Genomic DNA, 25,905 nt, shown 5'->3' on the forward strand with positions numbered 1-25,905 from the left:
AGAATACAATAGAATAGAATAGAATAGAATAGAATACAATAGAATAGAATAGAATACGAGGAGATAGAACATATTGAAATAGAATAAAACACATTGAAATAGAATTAAAAAGAGTATAACAGAATTGAATAGAATGCAAGCAGATAGAACAGAATGAAATAGAACACAATAGAATAAACTAAACGGAGACAGAAGATAATGGAACAGAATAAAAAAGAGAGACACAACAATTCTTAACACAATAGAATAGAATAGATAAGGCATTAAGTAGATTGAGTAAAAGAATGTTAATATAACAAAGCGGTATTCGTAGTCCACTGCGGGGACTTAAATATAATTAAAATGTGTGTATTAGGGATGTAAAGCATCTTTCTATCGATCTATATAGAAGAATTGGGCTGAATTGTACATGATGGGACGGAATAACACAACACCATATGAGCGCTATCATTGTATCAGTGAGCATATACAATTTCATCCATCTACTTCTTTGACCTTTCCCTTTTTCTCGGTCCAACTTTAACATTTGCAGCCCATCCACACTGACGCAAGCGAAGAGATTCCGCATTACGTCACCGCTAAGGCCACGGACTGGAGGCTGCTCCGATCAGCCTGCGCGCTGGCCGAAAATTTCCACAACACACACACACACACTTACACACACACTCACACACACACTTACACACACTTACACATACACACACAACAAGCGGTGCAGCAGCAGCAGAAGCGGCGGCAACCACGGCCGCTACGCGCAGTGATGAAGCAGCTCACACCAAAGAAACCCTGATCACACTGCAGGACAACAAAAGACTGTCGGAGCGCCGGTTGGAAGCAGCGATGTTGCCCGACATGCCTCGAAATACGTTCTGGTGAGTGTGTGCAAGTGCGCTGCTGCAGCTGCAGGCTGAGGAGCGACCATAGCACGACTTTGTCACTCTGAAATGAGTTTCTGTGTTAAGTTTTAAGCGATTCTGAAATGTAATGTGCGTGCCGCGTAAAAACACTGCAGGGGTTAAGGTGTTTTTGCGTTTGGAGAAGTGATTCCGTGTAACAGTTGGGGCTTTGTCGCTCGTCCACACAGGTGGCACTGCTGACAGGTGATGCTTTATGCATGAACGTGCGGGCTGAGTCGCTTGTTGCCATGCTGCCCTTTTTTACCTTTAGACAATAGCATGGCAGAGGTTGGTGGAAAGTCAACACCATGTCTACTCCAATGCAAAATCACCCTAACTCTGTATTGCAGTGTCTCCAGTGTTCTGCAGAGATGGACGCTCCTTCATTTGTGCCAATAGCTCAACAATAGTGTCAGAAACATTAGAGCACCAACAGATTCAGATGTGGGTTCCTGCTTGCCCGTTAAACATCAGGGTCCAAAAGTTTTGGCCTTTTTGCAGTTGAAACCATGGCGATCAGTGTGCTATAGTGAGCAGAGGGCCCTCCAGCAGACTGCACAGGCTGCTACCAGACAGGATGAGAAACTCCATGCAGTGGCTGCCTGCTTTACTCCTGCATATGACTTACTCTTACCCAACATCTCTGGCTTTGTTTCTAATGAACTAAGCTAGTGGCACAGCTTTTAATGCCTGTCAAGGGGATGAGAATCACCATGATGTATAAATAACATTGGCCAATCAATGAGGGGAACAGCTGCGATGTACTGTACTGAGCCAGCCAAACACCGGTCGCACTGTAAGGCAAGCAAATGCTTGTACTCAGAAATGTTGGATGACAATCTGTTCCAAGTACTTGAAGCAGGATATAAATTAACAGCACTGCCCCCTATGTTTCATCCCGCCGCTTCCAAAATAGACTTGCCATGTAAACAAATGACTAATAAGGAATTTTGTGGAATATTTGGGCAGCAGGATTCCGTGCAGCATTAAATGATAGACTGAGTTATTCCTTTGAGAGACATAGTTTGGTTTTGGCAGTGCTTAGAACAAGAAGCACCCTGCAATGTTAATAGTATACAATAATTTGCTCTTTTAAGGGTTGTTATTTTCTAATGTTGCCAGTGTGACAGTGCCACAGAGAAAGAGTAATGTTTACTGGGCACATGCCAAGAATGAGGTTTGGGGTCTGCAACGAGAGAGCCAGTAAAGCTCTACAAGAATGTAGAGCCTTCTCATTTGTAGTTAAAGATAGAGGCAGGCAGGCTGTGTCCTCACTGACAGTTTCTAATTTCAGATAACTTCAGGCAGCCACATCCATTTGCGCAGCTTTTGTTGTAATGTTCCCTCGTTAGACAGGCGATTGTAGGTGTGCAGAAGACGGACTTTGCTTTGTGATAATTGAAGGGAGAAGGAGTAAACCATGGTGCTTTATGAAAGGTATGCCTGCTAGTAGTTAGTTTGTATTGGTTTATACTGTATGTTTGTGTCACTCTCAGTTTCAGTTTGTGAGACACGATACAGAGCACAGAGGTCCACACTAACTGGCAATCCAGAGATGCTGCTTGATGTGGAAAGGACATCAATGTTAATCTACGAAATTGCATGCATTTGTAAACATATTTCTCACTCTATAGTGATGAACGAGCTCGCATATCCATTATGTTCAAGATGACATTGGACTACGGCCTGCTGGCAGGGTGCTGACATTGCAGTATACACAGTTAAAAAAAGGCTATTTACTGTTGTAGTGGCATTCATCATTGCATCAGAGGTACTCATTTGTTATGATTGTGGTTTATGAGGCTGTGGTTCACAACGTGGTCATTTTCTCCCAAATTCCTCATGATTTGATATGATGTTCTGTCAGTATATAAGCTCATAAATATGTATTATGTATGTATTGAGTTCTTATTCCAAATCTTTTACCACTAGGGCTGGATTTCAAAGATTCCTTGAGTCCTGTATTTACTGTACAGACTGAAATGAGAGAAAGGACAGAGTTCTAAAAGAGCAAAAGTATCCTGCAGTCTGCTGTTAAACACTAGGTGAATTCTAATTTCCTCATCATGGGTCTCTGCAGCATAATATTTGGGTCTACCAATTACTGTCAAAGTAATTTGAAAAGCCATGGCTGGATGATTGTCTTGCAGAAAAAGTGTGTTTTCAAACCACTGGCTCGGGAAGTGGCACCGCGCTCCCAACCGCAATCCAACCGAGCGTTATCACAGAAATTCAAAGATATTTACCGGTGCAAAACTTTTCTCTACAAACTTTTCGAGTCCCTGCAGTGGGAGGTGTGGAGTGCATGGGGAGTTAAGTAAGGGGGAGGTGGAGAAGGGGGGGGGGGGGGGGGGGGGGGTGACGACTCGCCCTGTGTTTTTACAAACCAAGTGGCTGGGATCTTTGCTGCCATGGTAACAAACCACATGACTAGGTGTATTAGATTGCCCGGGACAGTGTGCAGCGAGGCATGGTGTGGGCATTCTCTCAGCTGCTCTGCCCCTCTTGTGAAAGACTTGCGCTTGTCTTTCTCAAGTTTTCCCGCGCCCCCTCACATATTTTTAATAAGCTTGGTGGTGTGTTTCACTTGTTTTGCAAATGAACTGCAAAAGAAAAACGACATTCAGAATCTAACTACGGTGCTTCATACTTGATCATTGCTGTTAAAGCATAATGTGTATTTGTGATGGTATTTGTGATGAATACAGGGGTGCACACACATCAACCACACTTTCTTTCCTCCTGATCAGAATGATTGAAGACAGCGGGCGGAGTAGCGACACCATGGCAGATAGAAGGCAACTGTTAGTCGAAATGAGTAAGTGCCCCGGACCACATATCATTGTGATCCACACTGGACTCTTTTTACTTATTGCCCATAAAAATGACAACTCATGTTCAAGATTCATCTAAAGAGAATGTATATAATGAAGATCAAGTGTCCCCACCAGTCTGTGTCCAGATTGATTTTTCACACTTTAACAAACTCTCACTCGCTCAGTATTTACAATGTGATGACACACTCTTTCCTCCATGGTTCAATATTGTCTCTTAACTAGCACTGTCATTTCAAGTGTTATTTAATGAGGACTAACTCTTCAACAGGGGCTCAGGAGTTGGATTCCATAAGATTGTCGACATACAGGACAGCTTGTAAACTCAGATTTGTGCAGAAGAAATGCAATTGTGAGTACTATTTGTTTTCTAGCACACCCCTGCGCTCGTACTCTCTGCCACCTGGACGATAACATGCCGCTCTCTTCTGTTACTCCCAAGTGCATTTGGTTGACATTTGGAACGTCATCGAGGCTTTCCGAGAGAACGGCCTCAACACCGCAGACTCGGATGCTGAGCTCACAGTGGCTCGCTTAGAAGCGGTGATCTCTACCATCTTCTACCAGCTGAATAAACGTATGCCCACCACCCACCAGATCAATGTAGAACAGTGCATCAGCCTGCTGCTCAACTTCCTGCTGGCAGCCTATGACCCGTGAGTAACATGCTTTGTGACAGCTGGTGGCTGGCGTGTGTGCTCATGTCTGAGGTTTTGACGTTGTGGTAGTGGCAAACATTCCAAAGGCAGAGTAAATAATGTAGTAATGATAATGAATAATGTCACAACAAGCTGATATAGAGTGAATATGAAGGACAAAACCAAAGTAAGCATCTTTCAACCTTTGACCTTTTAACATTTGACCATAACGTAAATCGTATGTTCTTTCTTTAGGGAGGGCCATGGAAAAATATCTGTTTCCGTTGTGAAGATGGTCCTGGCAACCATCTGTGGAGGGAAAATTCTGGACAAATTAAGATGTAAGCACCACGACCAATCTTTATTTTACTTTAATTGTGAAAAATGGAACTGCAATCATCCGTTTTGCCTGTAATAAATCAGCAAATAGCCTTTATAAAAAAAAGGAATGTGGTGCTTTTGAATATCTGTTAGCACCTTCGTGTCTGGATTCTTGACATCTCTGTCTGCTTAGCCTATTGTGTCCAGAAAGAAATAGAACTGGCCCGGGCTCCTCTTGGCTGGGATAAATCATTATTTGTTATCTGAAGGATGAGGTGTATTACATAATAATCTGTGGGAGCAGCAAAGCAAAGGCTCGAGGAAGATAAGAGGGGAGCTGTATTGCTCATGTTTTATAACAATGGATTTAAATATCTACGCTTCTTTGATTTGTTTTTTCGCAAATAATTGGGATAATTGCATTGTGTAATGCTGTAATTAGTCAACTGGGGCGGCAAGAGACAATTAGTTTGATTCATTTTCCCCCTGTGTTGTTCCAAGATATTTTTTCACAGATATCAGATTCCACTGGAGTAATGGTGTTCTCACTATTTGACCAGTATCTAAGGGAAGTTCTTAAATTACCAATGGCGGTTTTTGAAGGACCTTCGTTTGGTTATAGCGAACAAGCTGCAAGAACCTGCTTTTCACAACAGGTGAGGGTTCTTTACCCACACAAGATTATCACATTCCTGTCACCAAAGTGATCCGGTGACCGTATCGGGCATTGAACATTTCTCTTTTCCCCTGTTGAACTCTTTTCTCTGTGAACAGAAAAAGGTGTCCCTCAACACATTCCTGGATACGTTGATGTCAGACCCGCCTCCTCAGAGTCTGGTGTGGCTGCCGCTCATGCACCGGCTCGCCAATGTGGAGAACGGTATAAGAGCATATTTACACAAGATAAACCTTGTGGGCTGGGAGAATGTAAAGTTCAGCCTTGCATCATAACCGTGAATCACTGTGTGCAAATGCAAGCATACACAAGCACACAAGCACTTGCACATACACACCTCCTGTGCTGATGACCAACAGGGACCTTTCACCTGGTGTTTGCGTGTGTGTATTTGTGATATACACTCATCATCATCACTATCCCCCTCTATGTGAGCAATTAAATCTATGACACATTTACAGCTTGATGCTTTTCTGCTTGATTGAGTTACATTTTCTGGTGTCAAGAGGAATTCAATATCCCAGCTCAGCTACCTTTCCTTTCAATGGAAATTAATCCCATATTTACTGCAAAATGCCGACTCGTCAGATTTCCAATTGCCCCCGTGTGTGTATTTGTTTATGTTCATCTGTGTGCTTGTGTGTATCCGACCCCTCCTCTCCTCCCCGCAGTCTTTCACCCGGTCGAGTGCTCCTACTGCCATACTGAGAGTATGATGGGCTTCCGCTATCGCTGCCAGCAATGTCATAATTACCAGCTCTGTCAGGACTGCTTCTGGAGGGGGCATGCCAGCGGTTCCCATAGCAACCAGCACCAAATGAAGGAGTATACGTCATGGGTAAGCGAAGGAGAGGGGAGGAGAGGGGGCGGGCTGAGGAGGTGTGGCTGCACTGGACCAGTCATTGCAGCTATTTTCGCTCTGCTTCGCCACAACATAGTGGTGGTAAACGTGTATCACAGCTTGTTGCAACACTGTTTTCTTTTGCATCAATGTTGTGTGTTCTTCTGGGAGGAATGATATGATCTAGCACCTTGTGTGTTGTTTTCAGAAATCCCCTGCTAAGAAGTTATCCCATGCACTGAGTAAATCCCTGAGCTGTGCATCCAGTAGAGAGCCTCTTCATCCCATGTTCCCCGATATGCCAGAGAAACCTCTCAACCTAGCCCACATTGTGTAAGTTAGCTTTATCTCTTTTTGCCTGGAAACACATTGAAAGTGCATAATCCTGCCCTGCGCCTCCATGCATATCACAAATGTCGGACCATCCAGTTCCTCATTTCAGATGTTGAAATGCAACAAACCCCTTGGATGCAAATTACCGTGTGCCCCCAAGTCTGAAGCGATTCCAATCAATCTCTCTGTGCAACTGATCAATGAGACTTAATTATAGCCTTAGGAATGATTGTAATGTTCATTGCTGCTTCTGCCTTTATGATGACTTGACCAATGTCTTGTGTGTGTCGTAAATAATCAGGTGAAGGTCGACCATAAGCATAAGCAGTCTATTAAAGCCAGTACATACAGGGGATTTCAGCCGTTTCTGTTGCTATTTTCACCAACAAACTTCTTTATTTAACCTTAAAGGATTCAAGCTTAATCAGATCAATGCAGCCGTTTTGTATGAGTGGATTGGTTGGTTACTTATTACTGATCTAGTGCTTTTACTAGTGGACTAGTGCTTCTACATTCAGTGTGTTCTATGCAATGATTATAATAAGTTATTTTCCTTGTTTTTTGTTATCGTCTTCCAAATAGAGACACATGGTGAGTGGGCTTTGCTTAATTATAGATCATAGCATATTTTATATGACATTCTGCCAGATTTGAATCCTTTGTTCGTTTTGTGCTAATTATATCAAATCAAATCCCATCCCTCCTTGCTTACTGACGTTTCCTATTGTATCGTGTTTGTCGATTCATCCATTCACTGCATGTTGCCATTGTTTAGTACATGCCACAAATTCTATACTACCTCTTTGCCACATACTCATCATATAGGTCATCTACCAGAATAGTAGTTAGGCAAGGATATAGTCGAAAGAAAGTGGAAAGAAAAAGGGTCGGGACCCTCAAATGGCATCTTTTCTTTCAGTCTCTTTAACATAATAAATACCTTTGTTAGTCTCGCTTTAGAAATAACTTTTGTCTCCCACCCAGGCCTCCGAGACCAGTGAACATCAGCAATGAATACGCGCTCTCCCACTCCATGCCTACATCAGGGAACCCATACTCCACCAAAAAGTGAGTACAAAAGCCGCAACAATAGATGCCCTGGATTGTAAAAAAGACCTTTTTCTGTCGTGCCCCTTTTAAGGCCCCATCCCCTATAGACTGTGTGACCCTCACTGCCTTTTTCCTAAGAGTGTGTAAATGTGTGAGTATGTGTGTGTGCGTGTGTGTGTGTGTGTGTGTGTGTGTGTGTGTGTGTGTGTGTGTGTGTGTGTGTGTGTGCGTGCGAGCGCATTTGTGTGTGCATGTTTGGATCATTGTGTGTTTCCTGGTGGTTTCCTCTGCTGAGTGTAAACTTGCCTTGCAGTAAGAATAATGATGTTGAGCAAAGAAAGCCCTTGACTAGGGCTGCTCCAGATCTGTTGAAAGGGAGAGGGTAAGTGAAGCAGGTGATGTGTGTGTGTGTGTGTGTGTGTGTGTGTGTGTGTGTGTGTGTGCACAAGGCTGCCTTTGTTGCCCAAATGCATGTGTGAATTAATATAGATAGATAATAATCATAGACCATACACTGGAGTGCTTATTGTCCCAAGGAAACTATTAGAGTACCCGATCTCTTATAGGGAAGTTTACATTGTTATACTCTAGGGGCTATTTCAAAGACTCCATATGAAGCATGCATCATAAAGATCATTGGCCATTAGTTTGCAGTGTCTATTACAGTCTTTTCGTTGGCGTTGTGATGGGAAATACTAACGGCCACTTTCTAATATAAGCTGCTTTTGAATGCTACCCTCGATCTCTTCCTCGCTCAGGTCTTAGCAGTTAAATTGAATGAATTCTTGGGCTCGTTGTTTGTGTTGTGTATGAACAGGTACTGCTGTTTGGATCAAATGATGTCAACTTTTCATTTGTGTTGGCTATTTGCGTGGCATTTTGCGAGCAGGATGCATATGATGAGTTTAATGCTAAAAGGTAACAAGCTCCTTTATGTCAGCGGTTGATGCGGATATAATGCAAACAAGTTCTGTCGGGGACACTACCTCCTTATATAAAACAGGACTATAGAAAGTATAGATGAAGTGATGAGAGAGAGGCGCTTTATAAGTTGTTTTTGATGAGCATATCAAAGCATCTGACATTGGAGCAGAGGAACTGTGTAATACAGGTGGACGTGCCCTCAGGTGGTCAGGAGAAGGTGAAGTATAGCTCAATAACTGTATTTCTAAATGTACGATGAAACGATTTCAGCATTAAGGGATACACAGTTCATCTCATCACTCAGTGTGTGTATATGCACTCAGTATTTCTCCTCATTGCGATTAAAGGGGGAAAAATGCAACTAAGCTGCTCAGCTTGGTCTCCATAAACTCCTGAGAAAGATATCAGGTCTTAAGCAGCTACATGCTCGACTTTGACACCGGCAACTTGTTTACTTTCTGGTTTCATGCTGGGCATGTTGGATATACTGAGAGAGCCACTTGATGCAACTTTACAGTTTATGTGCCGGATGAAAAACCCCAAAAACAAGATTATAAAAGTGTAGATCTTTGCTTTGCTCTGTGTTGATTCTCAGCGTGTTTGCTACTTCAATCAAGCATTTCATATTCCATGCATTCATTTCAGTGCACACCAATATCAGTAATGTTGCTTTATGCATGTTAAATACATCCAGCAGAGAACATTATGTGACTGTGCATGTAGTAGAGACTAGTAGGTGCATGTTACAGTGACACTTTGCCAAATTGCTTTACTGGTTAGTTAGTTTTTCTACTTAACATCCAAACTCTTTCGATTAACTGGTTACAACTCAATGACATTTTTGCCTGAGGTTGCAATTGCGAAGCGTGAAGCTTAATTTGGAAACAGATCTAACAAAACTATTCTTAGAATCCCAAAGACTGGAATGTGCTCACCCACATTGCAGTTGTCCTTTGTTCTATGCCAGTTTGTACAGTTTTGTACACAAACAGTCGATTCTTTCCAAAAATACAAGGACACATGAAAAAAACATACTTGTACTACACCTGAGGGAGTATTGTGCATACCTGACTTATTATTGCTTCACGTTAAGGATTAGAAAACGTGTTCCAGTTGTGTAAATAAGTGTGTGGTAGTAAAGTTTGCATTTACAGTTTTGGCTGGTTTTGCTCGGCATGTCCTTTTTTAAACTCCTCGCCAGCATTGGTGTCTGTTTCAAACATTATATGTCTTTGTTTCTCTCTAGTCAGCCATGAATGGCTGCCTCTCAGTCGTTCCCCTCAAACCTGTTTGTTGTGCCTACCTCCCCCCCTCTCTCTCTCTCCCTCCGTTTCCCACACACACACTTGTGCCTGTTACCTGTGTAACGTAATGTTTATTTGTGTGAAAACCTGCACTGTTCCAGGTTAAACTACAACCTCGATGTTGCCGATAGACTCGCTGACGAACATGTTCTGATTGGCCTCTATGTGAATCTACTTCAAAACAAGCCAAATACATGGTTAGTGGGCATCCTGCCTGAATCTGTGTGCTCTGCTGCACAGCCACACTGAGCAATACTCCTGTGCAAGCTCATTTATAATCTGTTACAGTCTTAATCCTGCATGCCGTCAGCTTTACACACAGGCTAATCACTGACACATTGAACTTTGATACATTGTTGTATGCATAAGCAGCAACATGGTGACTGACTCATATCCAAAACGAGTATTAAAGTGGTTTAAATAGTTTATAATAGTTTTCTAACCAAACTGAAAATGTTTAAGACATCAACTCTTATCTCACTTCTGTAAGTAAGGTCATACACCTTATTTCATACAAGGTACATGTATGAAGCTGACAGTCTGCATTAAGGGAATATTGAAGAACAAATATTAAAAGTCTGGACATATTCTCTCCCCTTTGAATCATAACCATGTGTCTACTTACCTCTCTTCCTTACAAACACCATCAAATGCTATCTCCTGTATGCTCTGTTGTTTATGTGGCCTTGTGTAAGGGGGATTTCCTGTTATGTTGCTTCCAGTGCCATATTTACAGTAGTTATCACGTTGGCTATCTTTGTTTATTTTATGAGCAGCTTTGTGGAAACCCATTGCGTATGTGTGTCAAATCTGTGTGTGATTGTGTGTAAATGTGAAGCTTTTCATGCTTTAATCTTCAAAATGAGCAATCATCCAGTCTTTTATGTGAATAGAGGGACTTTTAGTTAAATTAGTTAACTAAAACAAACTTTGCTGACTTTTTCCTCACATTCTCCACTGAGCAGCTGTGTCTTATTTTGACTCCCATCTCTATTTCCCTCTTGATCAGTTTGCTGGAGAGCAGTAACCATCAAGATGAAGAGCACAGTCTCATTGCCCGCTACGCTGCTAGACTGGCTGCAGATGCTGCGGTGAGATATATCAGACATTTATTGCGCGTAGTATCACAGCATCTTTCATTGGTGTCCGGAGCCAAAAATCTGTCCTTGATGAGAAAACGGTTTAATGTGCACTGCCACTGCATCTTTGGAGGGGTTGTATTACATTTTATTAGCAAGATGATGAAGAGATTTACATGTGGGGATCATTTCTGTATGCTCTGCTCGGGTGTTCACGGATGGCTGGTGACTCGACGGTTCTGTTCCTTTTGTGAGATAAGAGGAAGAGAGGATGAGATCAGCCACAGGTAAAGCCAGCTGACATCACGTCTCTTGCTTGGTTTCACCCACAGGCTCAGCAGCAGAGGGTCCCCACAGACCTCCCCTGCTCTCTAGATGCCAACAAACAGCAGCGGCAGCTCATTGCCGAGCTCGAGAGCAAAAACAGGTTAGGGATGACTGGTTTGGTGGTGCCCATCATTTCTGCTTGTCTCTCCCAAATCTCCTTCCAAAATGAAAAATCCCCTTTTAATAAAATGATCTTAGTTTGAATTTCATTCATGAACGTTTATTAATACATTATCCCTTGTTTTTTGCACTTCTTTACTCAAAACTACTCTCTTGCATGTTTACTTGTGCCTGTCGCAGAGAAATCCTGCAGGAGATCCAGCGTCTGCGCGTTCAGCACGAAGAGGCATCCCAGCCACCAACTGACAGGAGCCAGCAGAATCCCACTCTGCTGGCTGAGCTACGACTTCTCAGGTGTCTTTGCTGACTTTGATCCAGTACAAATCAACCGGTTCACATCAGACATTTATTTATTTTTTTGCTTAGGCTGCAGTAGATCATAGGCGACATAACTGCCTACCTTTTTCCTCCCAGCAAATGAACACACAGTGTGTTAGAGACCGCAGATGCTCAGAATGTTTTCTCCTCTGCCAAGACATGACGTTGCGGTGTGTATCATCACGCTTTACAACTTGTTTCTGTTTCCCTGTCAGGCATCGCAAAGATGAGCTTGAACAAAGAATGTCTACTCTGCAGGAGAGTCGCAGGGAACTCATGGTGCAGCTGGAGCAACTTATGATGCTGCTCAAGGTACGATAAACCCTTTCATGCATTTCCTCACTATGATCGCACAGTGGTTGTTGCATTATAGACAGAAGTGCAGTAATTGGAATAATCTTGGCTCAGGTTTGCATCTAGCACCAATGCAGAGCTAGTTTTATCTGTGTTCTTAAACATTAAGGCTCCTGTATGAATGTTTTTATGATAATACATGGAGATGTGTGGTGCTTAATTTGGAAATAATTTTCCTTATTATGAGGCAGGTGGTAGGCAATATGGCCAGATGATGAGTTTTCCCAGCTGTGGCGGAATCGCTTCAGATAATATAAAACCAACACTGCAGATTAGAGAACGTGTAACCGTAGCCGTCCAGTAGAGGGCGTATGTCATTAAAAGCCGAGCTGGAGGAAGGTATAACCTCTTTCACATACACTGTGTCCCAGTAATTGTATGTGACAGGCAGTATCGATTGGTTGTGTTGTGTTAAGATATCTATTGTTGCTAGACACAAGGCCAGACAGATGACTTTGGAGCAGACCTTTCAGTTTGGGATTACGCTCCATCCCTCTTGGCAAGACAACGTGTCTGCCCCACTCTAAGGAGGATAACCTTTGGTGTGAGAATATCTGCTGCAGTCAATAAAACAGGAGCTCCTCAAAGCCTATATAAACTGCTCACTGTACTGACTTAAGTGGCGAGGATATCAATCTAATTAGCTGAGAAAGGATCAATGTCAATCCATTAAATTTGAATGAGCGAGCCACGTGCTTGTCACGGCCCGGAGGAAATACCAATTGGATTTATGGAAATACTCAAGTGTAGTGGTTGTTGTTTCATGAGCCATAAAATATTGTTTTTCAGCTGGAGGAGGAACGGAAACAAGCTGTAAGTCTGAAAACTGCAGGGCAGAAAGAGAAACTTACTGCATGTACGTTTGAAATCAGTGTATTGTGCGTCTCCAAAACGTGAGAAGGAAAAGAAATGAATTTTGACAAGGTGTCAAATGATGTAATCCTTATACTTCAACACGTTTGGAGATACACGTGTGTGCACTGGGTATCGGTGACTTGTGGTTTGGTCTGTGGGAGTCATTTGAATAGCTCTTAGAGAGGAAAACTAATTTAACAGCATGCCGACTATTTGAAAAATACTGACATGATAACAAAGGCAGCTTAATGACTCCACATACCGTACATTTTCAGCATGTGTGCAACATGTATCATTTACAAGGCTATTGGACTGGTTTGTTGCTGAGCAGTAATAATGTTGACGTCTCTTTGCTGTGATTTGTGCAGTTGTACATTCAGTTCTTGGATTAGGATGTTTTCTGCATGATGAAAAACCTTTGTATTCAGATGATATTAATTACAGGAATAGATTTGGAAAGGGCTCTGGAATCTAAATTTGTCATCCCTCCTCTCGCTTCTGAATATGCTCCCTGAAGACTCAGGGTACCGGCTCTCCGCGCTCTTCCCCCAGCCACACCTCCAGCCGGCAGATCCCAACGCCGATCTACTCGGACTCTGCCGGAACGACGCCGACTCACACACCTCAGGACTCGCTCATGGGAGTGGGAGGGGATGTTCAGGAGGCCTTTGCTCAGGGTATCAGTCAGACAGACAGATGTTTGAGTTCATCACCATACAATATCAAAAGCACGGCAGATAGCTTGACTATAAAATGAATGTCTGTCCTCAGGTCCAAGGAGAAATTTGAGAAATGACCTGCTCATTGCTGCTGACTCCATCACCAACACAATGTCATCACTGGTTAAGGAACTACATTCAGGTAAACAGAGTAATTGTAACTCGTGTTTTGCATTCATTTCTGCACCACAACTGCTTTATGTATTGGGATTGTGTATTTCACAGAGGGTGGAAGTGAGACTGAGAGCACTGTGGACTCAGACTTTGGACATGGTGACCTATTGGCCTCTTCAGATCCCTTCTTCATGTCTCAACCAAGGTGCCTAGCTGATATACAGAATATTTACAGCCTTATAATGACCCATACACAGGATGTTTTGTAATTAGCTTTGTGGATGTAGACAAAAGATTTGTAATATTGCAACATTTTTATTGTCTGGTTATCCTCCCATCTTTGATTTTGCTTTTGAACTGACTGCATCTGGTACAGAACTCCGAGTGCTGCAGAGAGTTACGAGAACGAGCTGGAGCAGCAGCTGGAGGATGAGCTCAAATTGGAGGAACTCATGAAGCACAGGCAGGAACCGGAGAAAGCATGCGTGGTCAGTTACCAGCTTTTTATTACTGTAAAATTGAAATTAAATCATGAAAGTGAGGAAATGAAATCCTTTCTAACCCTCACCTGTCTGTTCACTCTGTGGTACAGGTGTCATTGCAGCAGTGACTGTGTTAGTCTAAATGACTGGTAAGTATCTGAAACTGCCAGACATTTTCACTTTTATGCCATGTAACCTTTTCTGCATTATTCTGGAGTGTCTCCTGCCATTAATTTTATGCTATTAGTAACCTGTGCCATCATCTTAACAGGTGAGCAATATGAAAAGCAACAAAAGTAGAAGACACACTGGATGAAACAGCACTGGGCCAAACATACAGAGTTCTGAAGATATGAAGAATTTAAGTTGAAGAAAAACCTCAATACAACCACTGAATAAGTTTATGTAAAGATATATTTTTTAACCAACAACATATTTAGGATAATACTGTGACCTAATGTGAAGAGATTAATAATTGAGCTGTCTATTATACCACATGTGCCATAAAAACAAATCAAAATATTTGGGGGAATTATTTCTTAATTTGTATCCTTTTTACATGAGTTGTCTAGCAATTGCACAACTACTTTGTCATTACAGGGTCGCAAACCTCTCTTCTTTCAATTTCTTATGTTTCTGAAATGTTATGCCAGATCAAAGTGTGTTTGTCACCTCTGACTGTGTAAGAAGAAGTTAGAGATTATAAGGTTATAGGTTTTAAAATCTGCAATACTTATCCGGCCTGATCAGATTTAAAATCAGATTTGCCCACCACACCATAGATTTCTTACTGTTACTGTTGAGTGGGTTTTGTATTGTTTGACTCAGTCTCACAGCAGGCTGATTGTGATTGGTTTGATACATTAGTAGTAGTCATGCACACTGCCTTCACTGGTTGGATGACCTCTCAGATGAGTTCAACCATTAATGCAGCATGTAGTTGACTACATATCACACCATTTCGGCATCAATGCCAGTGTTCTTTACTGGAGAAATGACAGTAAACTCAGCTGCTGGGAAGTGATATTATCCCCTGAGGGATTTGGTAGGCAAATATTTACACTGTCTGAATTATAATTGTCAGTTTAATGTATGGCCTATCAGAATTGGTTCTGATATCTGCCAATGTGCTGAAATACAGTGATAATTATGTAAAATAAAAAGAGGAGAGAGACATCTTTCCCAGTTGCTCAAACTGAATGGTTTACACAGGTAAGGGCATTGAACAAATTGTGTTGACTATTCTTATTGACTCATGGATTAAGGTTAGATCATAGATCATTTGCTGTTGGTTCATTTGTTACCAATTTTATGCTCACACAAATCTGTGTGTGACCTGCACACTGACACGTACACACTCTTGATGTATGTTCTGAGTGTGTGTTAAACTTTACTCAGTCACATTGGAAAAAGTGGGGTGCCAGTCTGAAATCATAAATGTGTGAAATATATCTAGTTTGATTTTCAAGCAAGTTCATACCCGTGATTTTGCATGGTGGTGATGCATAATAAAGTGTTGACATAATACCGCAATTTTTGTTGCCTATGAACTGCTTTCTCTTTCTTTTTCCATTCCAGAACGGCACACTTCAATTGGCTTGGTTTGGCAGAGCACATTTATTATCTGTCATAAATGCACTGCTGGCTGCCCTCAACCTATTGTCTATAATTCATCACACAGATTCACCATCTGAAGAAACATTAAAGCAGCCAACCGGTACTGAACCTCATTCTCACGTGGATATTATGAAAGAGAATTTAGCTCTCTTTGAAACTGTATCAGCCCGTAATTTAACTGATAGTTTCTATAAACAGAATCTTTAATGTTTTGAACACATCAACGTGAGTCTTACTGCAGTCAATGAGAACAGTTATGGAACCAACATTTTCACCCTACATTTTTTATCACAAATAGCTAGAAGGTCCAAATGGCTAAAAAAATCTTCCTTTATTCTTCTTTTCTCTGATCATTGTGTGTGTTTGGTCCACCAGGCTAGTAAGGCGCTATAACAGATCAATTCCTTGCAGCCAGCTGTCTTTTGTCTTTTATCAAGTCCATGACTGCGCCCTGGTGTTGAAAGGGAGGATTGCAATTTTCAATTACTGGACAGCTGGTTTATTTTCTGAAATATACTATCTTAAGATACAAAACACAACAGTAAGACAGACAGCCTCTCTTGTTGACGTATGACACATTCTTTCGTGAAAACGTTTAGCTAAACACACATTTTCTCCACAGGATTGTAATTTACTGATTAACCAACCCTTTCGGCGGAAACCTATGGTCGTTTTTGGCATTATTATTGAAGAATATGTTAAATGATTCAACTCAGCAGAATTCCACACACATTGTCCTCTAATATCTTTTATTCTAATAAGCTTAATAACGTGATTTGAGGGTTTAAGTCGTTTTCTGAGAATTCTTCATAATTCTTTGTGTAATTAAAAACGTTTTTTAATGTAACGTAATGGTTTATGTGTTATTTATCTTTATATTTTCAGTATTAATTTTAATAAAGAAAATATAAAATAATATCTCGTCGAATAAATTCATGATTGTAATGGTGTAAAATGACGGGAAGCTGTCACACGTTCAAATGATCAACGCATCAAGACATGATTGGTCACACTTATGACAGCTGTCACAAACGAACCAATCAGCTGCGACTGCGGTGAGGCTTTCTCCAATCAGGCGCGCGTGTGTTTCCAGTTCGTGAATAGGCGTAAGGAGGGTGGGGTGACTCAGCCGGAAAGCAGCTTTTTTAACACCTAGAACCTGCGGATCAAAGTTCACTGGTGAGTCTGTTTTGCGTCTAATAATAATCTATAAAACATGCAGAACGATTTTTTATTTTTTCACACAAACTGGTCCGTTTATTTCGCCAGACGGGAGGTCCATACAGTGATGTTTTACAGCACACAGTTCGTCGGCTCTGACTGATGTGTCAAAGTGTGCATAAAAAACATATTAAGCTTAACTAACTTATCCGTAGCGACGCTACTCTCACTCTAAATATCATTTCACTTGTTAAACCCGCTCGCCTTTCTGCTTTGGCTTTGTTCAGTTACATCACTAGCTAGGTTTTCAATCTGTTTCCGTCATTTAACTCACGTAAAGCAGCCAGACCGACACTAGCTAGCTGAGGTAGCTGCATTTACATGGTTTACATATACGGTATTGTTGTGCAAAGTAGCTCTGGAATGTTCGACTTCTTATTTTTTCCCATCAACAGTTGATGCTAACGCGGAGCAGTGGCGTGCATAGAGGGTGGCCATTCCTGTCCGTTGTGTAAATGGTGGTTAGACTGTAAATGAAACCTTTTGCTCCAAGTGTGCTGCATCTAAGTTATGTACACATAAAGATGGTTAACCTGTCGGTGTGTTTACATGTACACTCCCCAGTGTACATGTAAACTAGGCAGCACCATTGTTCAAAACAAATGGTGTACTGTAGCTGGATTATTTACAATGTAGTGGATCAGTTAAAGCCTTTATCGTGCCTTTGTACTGAATTTTAATTCATTCGTGGCCCCAGGCTGTGAAAAGAGAAAGACATATGAATGAAGTTGTTGTGGTGAGTTTGAAACAGATCTTGTTGTCTGTCTTGCTGCTGAAAAGTGCTTTAACTGATTTTCTGTTTCAGCTTTCTCAGCCTTAGATTAATTTGCGAGATCAAGCGGCGATGAATTTGAAGTCAGACTTTAACAACAGTACCTGCCTTTGTGCTCCCAAAGTCAGGAACTGTGTTGGCTCCGTGTTTGGCCTTCCAGTGGCCCGCTACTCCAAGCTGAGGAAACGGTGTCCTCTCTGCATCCTGCCTGTCTTCTAGTCCCTCAGCTTCACCTAATGAACACAATCAGCCATTAACAAACAACTCCAGCCAAAGCTGACAGTCTGGAAATAATCACCCAGTTCATCTTCTGTTTGCAACGTGGCTGAATGTGGTTATATTTGTTATCATAGTCATGAAACTGAAGAAGCACTTGTTGTCTTGACAGTTCAAACACCCTACAACTGCACAGAAACTGCACAGAAAATGACTCTCCCATACACCACGACTTGTGGAGCTCAGGTTGATTCAGATAGTATTAAAATATTTAAAGGGCCTGTGAGATTGTAGGAAGTTTGACCCGGGAACATTCTCAGATGGGGGCGTTAGAAAAAGTAGTCTGTTGTCGATTCAGATGGCGCAAAATTACAGACTACCTTGAATAAATGGAGCAATTACCTTACACCCCCACAAAGTTCATTTAGTGTCCGGATACAGCTTAAGGCGTTAATGTTGAGTAAGGTGTAATACATGGATGGAGTTTTGGATCGCTTATTAATCTTAGGAGGGGAAGAGGCGAGGAAATGCATGAGGAGATTGTTGTTTATCACCCAGTGGATTGTTTATATGCTTCAATAAAATGACTTCCAATCGCATTTTGTTCGTTGAAGCGCAGCAATTTAGATTCACGCCTATGTTCGATGATGAATATATACAGGCAGGGTTGTCTTGTAAACGCCCGCCCGTTTGACCGGAAGAACAGGCAGGAGGCCGCAGAGCTCATTGTACTAAATTCTGGCCCCTGGCCTAACCTGACCCCTGTCGCAAAGAGCCGCCATCTTATCTTCCACATCTTCTTTTCGTCGGATATGGCACTCAGCCGTACTGGAGTTAGAGATGGCGGGTTCAGGGAGCACCGGTCTCATGTATTTGTCGCATGTGTGTGATGCTATAACACTGGTGGGGTGTGTTTGCATTGAGCTTACTGTTTCCCCAAAATTATAGTTGTGGTTTTGGCTCATGTTGTGTACTGCATATCGCCTCTGTTTATCTTTACTCTGTGTTTAAACCTGACTGCATTTTTACAGAGAAGGTTCCAAGTAAACACGTTTGAACAACGTTAACACTGAGCTCTCAGATCCGAGTTGTCTCCTCGGTCTTGTAAATGTTCAAGGAGACTTCTTGGAATTCACAAGGTTTTAACGCTTTTGTGGCGGTGATGTAACTGCAGCTGTTCCTAATCTGACATTTCTGGAGCGTTAAGGCTGAATTTATAGTTTAAGAACTAGGCAGAGAACCGTTCTCTAACAGCATAAATACACCTATAGGACACGTGTCCCTTTGCTAATGGGCCTTTAAGTGTCAGACAGACCTGTTGGCTGCCGTCCACATTGCTTGCTAGTTAGTTTGGAGGATTAGTGTTGTTTTTGGCCCTTTTGAGAATTTGTGTAGTGACTTATAAGAGTGCTTTATATGTTGTTATAAAATGAATAAACATGTTAATATATAATTCCAGCAAGCAAGCAATCCACAAAGGTGTTTTGATTGATTTATTACTCTTGTAGAAGTGTGACACCAAACTGAGTTTCATCGTGCTTCTTTTCCACCGTCATACAAGGCTGGAGTCAATAGGCCAGTCGCATATTAAATGCTGATGTATAATTAATCACAGATATGTCATCATCACCTCTTCTGCTGGCAGATGCAGGACAAAATTGCAATGCTCATATATTTTACGGGCTGTATTTTAATTCTTTATTCCACTCTAACAGAATTTTGTTGTATTTGACATTTTAATATTTAATGTTAATGTTTTTTTTTGTTATTTGTACGAATTTTATTTTTTATTTTATTAGATTGATTCAGTCGTAGGTCTTCCTTTTCTTTAACCCACTTGATCTTTTTTAATTGATTGATTATTGTCTCTAATCAGTTGGTTGCTTAATTGTAGTGACGTAATCGATCCGCATCGCAAAAGCGGCTTTCTTTCGGCGTTTGATCTGACCGCTGATCTGCTAAGTAACCACGTTGGGATGGTTTTTGTTTCGCGTATTTAAACCCCCCTACATCACTAGAAGGACCAGAAAGCCACCCATCAGTCACGTGGTCACGGGGCGCAGTGACGTAATCGGGGCTGAGATTTGAGAGGAATAAGCAGACAGAAGAAAGGAGCCCGAGGTGCGCCGCCGCTTCTCTCCCTGCGTTACTCACACATCGCCCCGGTTTTTTCTGGCCCAACCGAGTGAACAGAAACGTCTGTTCGACATTTCTAGAGACCCAAATGCCCGGTCCCACCCAAGCCCTGTCCCCAAATGGAGAGAACAACAACGACATCGTCCCGGACAACGGAACCAACATCATTCCTTACAGGAAAAATACAGTGCGGGGAGAGCGCGCCTACAGGTAAACCCGTGTAGCGCCGCATTCATCTAATGCGGGATCCAGAAGGGAAGAAGCTCAAAGCGGAATGAAACGACAACACCCCTGCAGAAGGCGTCAGACCCCATTTTCTTCCCCCTGCGCGTTTATCCGCTTGGCTTCTGCGCTCCTCCGCTCTTCTCCGTTGTCTCAGCCCGCTGTCATGTTGCCTCTCTCTCCCTCTACGTCTCTCCCCCCGTGTGTGTCAGACTAACATCATGGCGTAAATCGCTTAAGGCCCCTGCGAGTTTAGCTAGTTCACACCCGCCAAGCCGGTCTAACGTTCTGCGTTATTATCACCGGCTCATAAGCTTTGGCTGTAATGTGGCGACGTGGGTTGGTGCGAATCCCCACATCGAAAACGGTGGGGCCGGCATCCACCCCCCCTATTGCCTGCACGAATAGCCCCGCTGTGACAGGACAGGCTAGCCCGGTACCTGAAGTGGCCTAATTTCGTGGACCTGCTGGGAATGCTGCTATAAATACAACCAGCTTCTCATCCGGTTAGAACACACTCCCGCACAAGCCGGGAGTGTTTCGGCAAACCTCGGCTGCCCAGCCCAGTACGGGCGACGTCTGCACGGCTAACAAAGCATGCTAACAGCCTCATACATCCGCTTTGTTGACATGAGACCTGGCACCCAGTTTCTTCCTTCCCTTTTTCCCGGAGAATCCATGGATCCCTGAATGCAGCAGGGGTTATTATTATCCTGTAACACCAAGAGTCGAATAGTGGATGATAATGATGATTTGGCATGATGTAATAGCATATTAGTGGACCCTATAATCCAATACGTGGGTGTTTTGCCCCGCAACTGTCCACTGATTATGCTGCAGTCCTCACATTTACCTGGAGTGAAATGTTGGAGTGCAATGTTTGTGTTATTACCCCACCAAAGTCCCAGTATATTGACGTTGTATGTGTTATCATTTGGGCAGAATTGACTGGACAAAACCTGCCACAAGTGCAGATTCTGACTTTTCATCCAAATCAAGTAAAGGGAAATCTGTGCGTCAAGTTTTGTGTCACACTAAAATCCTCAATTTAAGACATGTTTTGGTTCTGTATGTGTAATAAAACTATTTGCGTGTTTTTGCTGTGTGTAAGTGATAGACAATCTCAATCTTGTGTCATTTTGTGTGTCGCTTCAAAGACTTGAATGCCGTTCAAAGTTCCACTGCATATTAATATTTATACTCCCATTATGCACAGCAGTTTTTACCACAGTGGTTTTTAAGTGTTGTTATTCCTCTGTTGCAGTTGGGGGATGGCGGTCAACGTATATTCTACCTCAATAACCCAGGAGACTATGAGCAGGCATGACATCACTGCCTGGGTTAATGATATCGTCTGCCTAAACTATACGAAAGTGGAGCAACTCTCATCAGGTGAGAACAAACTAAACCTCAAAATCATCTCTCCCTCTCCTTTCATCTTGTAGGGCATGTCTCAAAGAAGGTGTTTGAGATGTTGAACAGGTTTTTCACTATTCCATCTTCACCTGAAGTGCAGTATTCAATCATTTTGGTTGTAAGTCGTCGGTTAAAGCAACCTGTGGAGACGTCTCCCTGCCACAGTTGTCTATAAATACATTTGGAGCCTGCTGTGTCCTCCTGCTGTGACCGATTAATCCAGTTTTAGTGACTCTTAGGCAGCACACACATACACACACTTAATTCTTTAAGTGAAAGTGAAATGTTGATTTGATGTACTCTAAGCTTCAACTCATACTGCATTTTCAGCAATTGTAGATGTAAAACCTATTTTCACTTTTCATTTTCCAGAATCGAAGTCAATGTGCTGGATAGGGAAAAGGCTGCCAGGCATTATGGGGTTTTTTTTCCTGTTTTTTTTTTGCTGCGCTAACACACAACTGATGCGCCTTAGTATAAACTAAGAGTTTGTCGTGTTTGTATTGTCACACTCAGGTTTCATCCAAGGTCTTATACAAGCAACTGTCCTTGTCTTGTTTTCTCTTTAGGAGCGGCCTACTGCCAGTTCATGGATTTGCTCTTCCCTGGCTGCATCAGTCTTAAGAAAGTCAAGTTTCAAGCTAAATTGGAGCATGAGTACATTCACAACTTCAAACTGTTGCAAGCGTCCTTTAAAAGGATGAATGTGGACAAGGTGGGTCAGCTAAAACTTTAATTTAAAATCAACCAATTGTCAATTTACTCTTCACTTAGTGTTACTCTGCTGTACTGCACCGTGCTTCCTTTAAGTAAAAGGCTTGACTTGAATGTTACCTTTCCTCCTGATTTGTTCCAGATTATTCCTGTGGAGAAGCTGGTCAAAGGCAGATTTCAGGACAATCTCGATTTCATCCAGTGGTTCAAGAAGTTCTTTGACGCCAATTACGACGGTAAAGAGTACGACCCGCTGGATGCCAGACAGGGTCAGGACGCCATCCCCCCACCTGACCCCGGCGAGCAGATCTTCAATCTGCCAAAGAAGTCCCATCACGCTGCCAGCTCCCCCACTGCAGGTAAGCTTCACAGCAGAGAGTGACGGTCACTGGCTTTAAATGATCTGTGATGAATCTGGTGACTTTTTGGTGTTCTTGTGTTAGGTGGAACGCACAAATCTGTCGTTTTGGATTTTATAATGGGTCAAGAACAAGTTCAGGAATGATAGGAATTGCTCCGTCGTCCCTGAGCTATTAACCTTTTATCTGCTGCAGGAGCCTCAAGGTCAAGCTCTACTACCCCCAAAGCTTCCACACCATCATCCAGACCTTCTTCAGCCAAAAAGCTCCCTACCCCATCAGCTCCTGCCAAAGGAGAGAAAGAGCTGGATACACAAGTCACACATCTTACTGAGGAGGTGCGTTCACTGGGATTACTTTCATTATTGATTTTGGATTCACTGATAAAACATTCAGCCCAAACATAATGACAGGTGTCCTGCCAAAGCTGTGTTCAGTGTTTGCAAATGTCAGCAGCTTTAAACCAGCAAAGACAACAACTGCACACCACTTTAAACATTTGGTGTTTTACTTGGCTTTGCCCCTACTTGGCAAATGTTGAACTGTAGGGGAAATGCAATGTACAGTGTATCACGTGCGTGTCGAAAGCGGCATTGGCACGGCGTTCACTCCACAAGAATGTCCCTGTCATGGAAGTCTCTCTAAAAGTTGTTCTGCATCTGTGTGGCTCTGCTGGATTTAAACAGGCTTTTTTTACTCTCTGTTTCTGAAAATGTAGAAAATGAAGCAGTCTAGTGTTTTTTCTAAGTTATTACTTGATTATTTAGATGATTGACACATTTTCTAATCAATCAGTTGATTAATTGTTTATGGTTACAATTCTGACTAACAGTATATCCATTAACTGAGCCGATAACAGTACAAAGGAAAGTAACACAGTCTGAGTCTGCAGATTGTCTAGTTTGTGATTGCTTATCTGTTCCCTCTTGACTGTTACCAAAGTCCACATAATGGTGTGTTTGTTTGTGTGTGTGTGTGTATATCCTCAATCAGCTGACTAACAACGACTAATACGATTTATTCATTCATTACCTTGATAGGAACGGACAAAGTAGCAAGATTTGTTTTGCATAAATTAATTAATCCGTCGATTCATTAAAATGGTTGTTCCTTAATAGTTTCAGGTTTTTCGACGTGGCTGCTTTTAAGTAATTTCCTGTGTATTTCTGCAGGTGAGCACATTAAAGTTGGCACTGGAAGGAGTGGAGAAGGAGAGGGACTACTACTTCAGCAAGCTGCGAGAGGTTGAGCTGCTGTGCCAGGAACATGGTGAAGAAAACGCCGCGTTTGTGGAGCGGCTAATGGAGGTCCTTTACTCCTCAGACGACCAGGTCAGTCTTTAATGGGTCCCAACTGGATTCAGAGCCGTCGCGCTCCTGATTTTACACGACGGCGCAGGACAGAATACAAAAACAAGTGTGTTGGGTGGGATTTTTCCTGGTGGTGGTAAACTTCGGGGAAAAACAAGAATCAAGTCTTTGTCTGGAGTCACATGTTGGTTGCATACTTTCCAGTCCGTTGGAATTGGCATTAATCTGGTCTGTGCTCCCTGTAGGAAAGAGCTGCAGAGGTGGCTGAGGGAGATGCAGATGGAGAGGGAGAGGAGGTGGACCAGGAAGCCCAGGAGGAAGTACCAGGTGATCAGCAGGAACAGGACGAATACTGACTGCCATGATCCCTAACGCAACTACGTCCCGTTTTTACTTTGTGAGAACTGTTACAGGATTTTAATTTTTTTCCTCATGGTTCCTTTCTTTTGTTCTCTTAAAGACTGAGCACATGAAGCAACCTCCTGAAAAGAAGCATCGTCACATTTTTTAAAATCCCTCTGCTCACTGTTCAGTGTTTTTCCTCCTCTTTTTTTTGTGACTGATGGTGAACTGCTGTGCCAGGTTTGTGGTAATGACCTCAACTAGCAGACAAGCTCAGACCATCACAGAAGTTACCAAGGACTGTGTGGGTGGAAAGTCTAACTGTAGATGCGATGAAATGCTGAAGTTAAGACAGGTAAACTTATACCTGTCAGTGCAAGTGTTCATTTCCAAGCTTCTGTCACATCTTTTATTTTATTTTGTTTTAATTTCATATATCGACAATATTAATCAAAAGAACGCAATAAGCAAAGCCCTAAAGGGCTCGTAGTAGCTCTTATCTAACCTCCTTCCATATGTTGCACTGACATTTGATCCTACATTGGACAATCTGTCCAGACAGTCACCATATTTATTATTCAACCTTAGGAATAGTGTAAGATTCTGCATTGCATCCACATGAAGGGAGGCGATACATTACACAAATAGCTGTATGACTGCGTGACAACTGTTCTCGCAAATCACAAAACGTACGATAATCAGTCTAACAGGATAATTCATGTCATACAGGTGGTTGGTATGTTGGTATGCCGTCTAAATAGAGAAGGAAGAAACATGGTGAACTAGTCTTATTACAATGCATCTGTTCAAGTTTTGAAACCTCCGCTGGAAATTGTGGATTGTTCAGATTTCAATCATGTTAAGGGTTTTTTACACTTTATTTCTTTTTTCGAACCACACGTCTTAGGGAGATGAGTCTGTTCACTGAGCGTTTATTTGCCATGCTATATTCCAGTAAGTCAATTGTATACCCTTTCGTAATATTGCATTTACTATTATTGAACTCGGCAGTGCACCATAATGCTTTAGTCATATATTATTGTGTAAATGAAAAGGAATGTAAACATGTACTGTCAATAATTACGAATGGTAAATGTTTTTTCATGTCCCACTCATTATGCATTCCCCAAAACGTGTTGCATGTTTGCATTTTATTTGTGAATAACTTGACCGGCTTTTTACATATTTAATAAAAAAAATTATGTTAAGTGAGCTTTTGTATGTTTAACCTGCTGTTTGAAAGATGTTGAGATTAGGATGACTTTGCTGTAATAAAATCACGTTTGAGTCCAAGGGAGAGTCATCATGTCACTCCAGATTGACGCAAACCATCATGTTTTGCAAACCAAAACGTAATTATCCGGTATCAATAATACAACATCACCAATACATACA

The 25,905-nt window shown here is 42.1% G+C and overlaps 2 protein-coding genes across 3 annotated transcripts; both read left to right on the forward strand.

The window, feature by feature from the left end:
* Positions 1-632: 632 nt before the first annotated feature.
* dtna (dystrobrevin, alpha) lies at positions 633-15,698 on the forward strand. Its single transcript, XM_076144664.1, has 20 exons — positions 633-872; positions 3,647-3,714; positions 4,002-4,082; positions 4,173-4,386; positions 4,624-4,709; positions 5,191-5,345; positions 5,464-5,569; positions 6,037-6,203; positions 6,415-6,539; positions 7,524-7,607; positions 10,827-10,908; positions 11,229-11,323; positions 11,524-11,637; positions 11,877-11,973; positions 13,388-13,547; positions 13,642-13,731; positions 13,815-13,908; positions 14,080-14,191; positions 14,296-14,334; positions 14,457-15,698. Exons 2-19 carry the CDS (start codon positions 3,648-3,650, stop codon positions 14,311-14,313), a joined length of 1,947 nt encoding a protein of 648 aa, XP_076000779.1. The 5' UTR covers positions 633-872; position 3,647; the 3' UTR covers positions 14,314-14,334; positions 14,457-15,698.
* Positions 15,699-16,895: 1,197 nt separating this feature from the next.
* Positions 16,896-25,804, forward strand: mapre2 (microtubule-associated protein, RP/EB family, member 2). Of its 2 annotated transcripts, none has more exons than XM_076144667.1 (7): positions 16,896-16,981; positions 21,634-21,761; positions 22,355-22,500; positions 22,642-22,858; positions 23,054-23,196; positions 24,031-24,189; positions 24,414-25,804. In XM_076144667.1, exons 2-7 carry the CDS (start codon positions 21,641-21,643, stop codon positions 24,522-24,524), a joined length of 897 nt encoding a protein of 298 aa, XP_076000782.1. In that variant the 5' UTR covers positions 16,896-16,981; positions 21,634-21,640; the 3' UTR covers positions 24,525-25,804. The 2 variants fall into 2 exon arrangements, with proteins under 2 accessions (XP_076000782.1, XP_076000781.1); XM_076144666.1 differs by lacking the exon at positions 16,896-16,981 and adding an exon at positions 20,075-20,357.
* Positions 25,805-25,905: the final 101 nt, after the last annotated feature.

This window comes from Genypterus blacodes, unplaced genomic scaffold, assembly GCF_046128005.1.
Source record: "Genypterus blacodes isolate CSIRO-AG114 ecotype Tasmania unplaced genomic scaffold, CSIRO-AGI_Gbla_v1 ptg000029l_1, whole genome shotgun sequence".
Lineage (NCBI taxonomy): Eukaryota > Metazoa > Chordata > Actinopteri > Ophidiiformes > Ophidiidae > Genypterus > Genypterus blacodes.

Bases quoted from the DNA above. Each gene is read 5' to 3' on its own strand.
- dtna (XM_076144664.1), top strand. From the start codon at position 3,648: ATGATTGAAGACAGCGGGCGGAGTAGCGACACCATGGCAGATAGAAGG. The intron at 4,083-4,172 runs GTGAGTACTATT...GTTACTCCCAAG, and splicing joins TGTGCAGAAGAAATGCAATT to TGCATTTGGTTGACATTTGG. The intron at 6,204-6,414 runs GTAAGCGAAGGA...TGTTGTTTTCAG, and splicing joins TGAAGGAGTATACGTCATGG to AAATCCCCTGCTAAGAAGTT.
- mapre2 (XM_076144666.1), top strand. From the start codon at position 20,236: ATGCCCGGTCCCACCCAAGCCCTGTCCCCAAATGGAGAGAACAACAAC. The intron at 20,358-21,633 runs GTAAACCCGTGT...CCTCTGTTGCAG, and splicing joins CGGGGAGAGCGCGCCTACAG to TTGGGGGATGGCGGTCAACG. The intron at 23,197-24,030 runs GTGCGTTCACTG...GTATTTCTGCAG, and splicing joins TCACACATCTTACTGAGGAG to GTGAGCACATTAAAGTTGGC.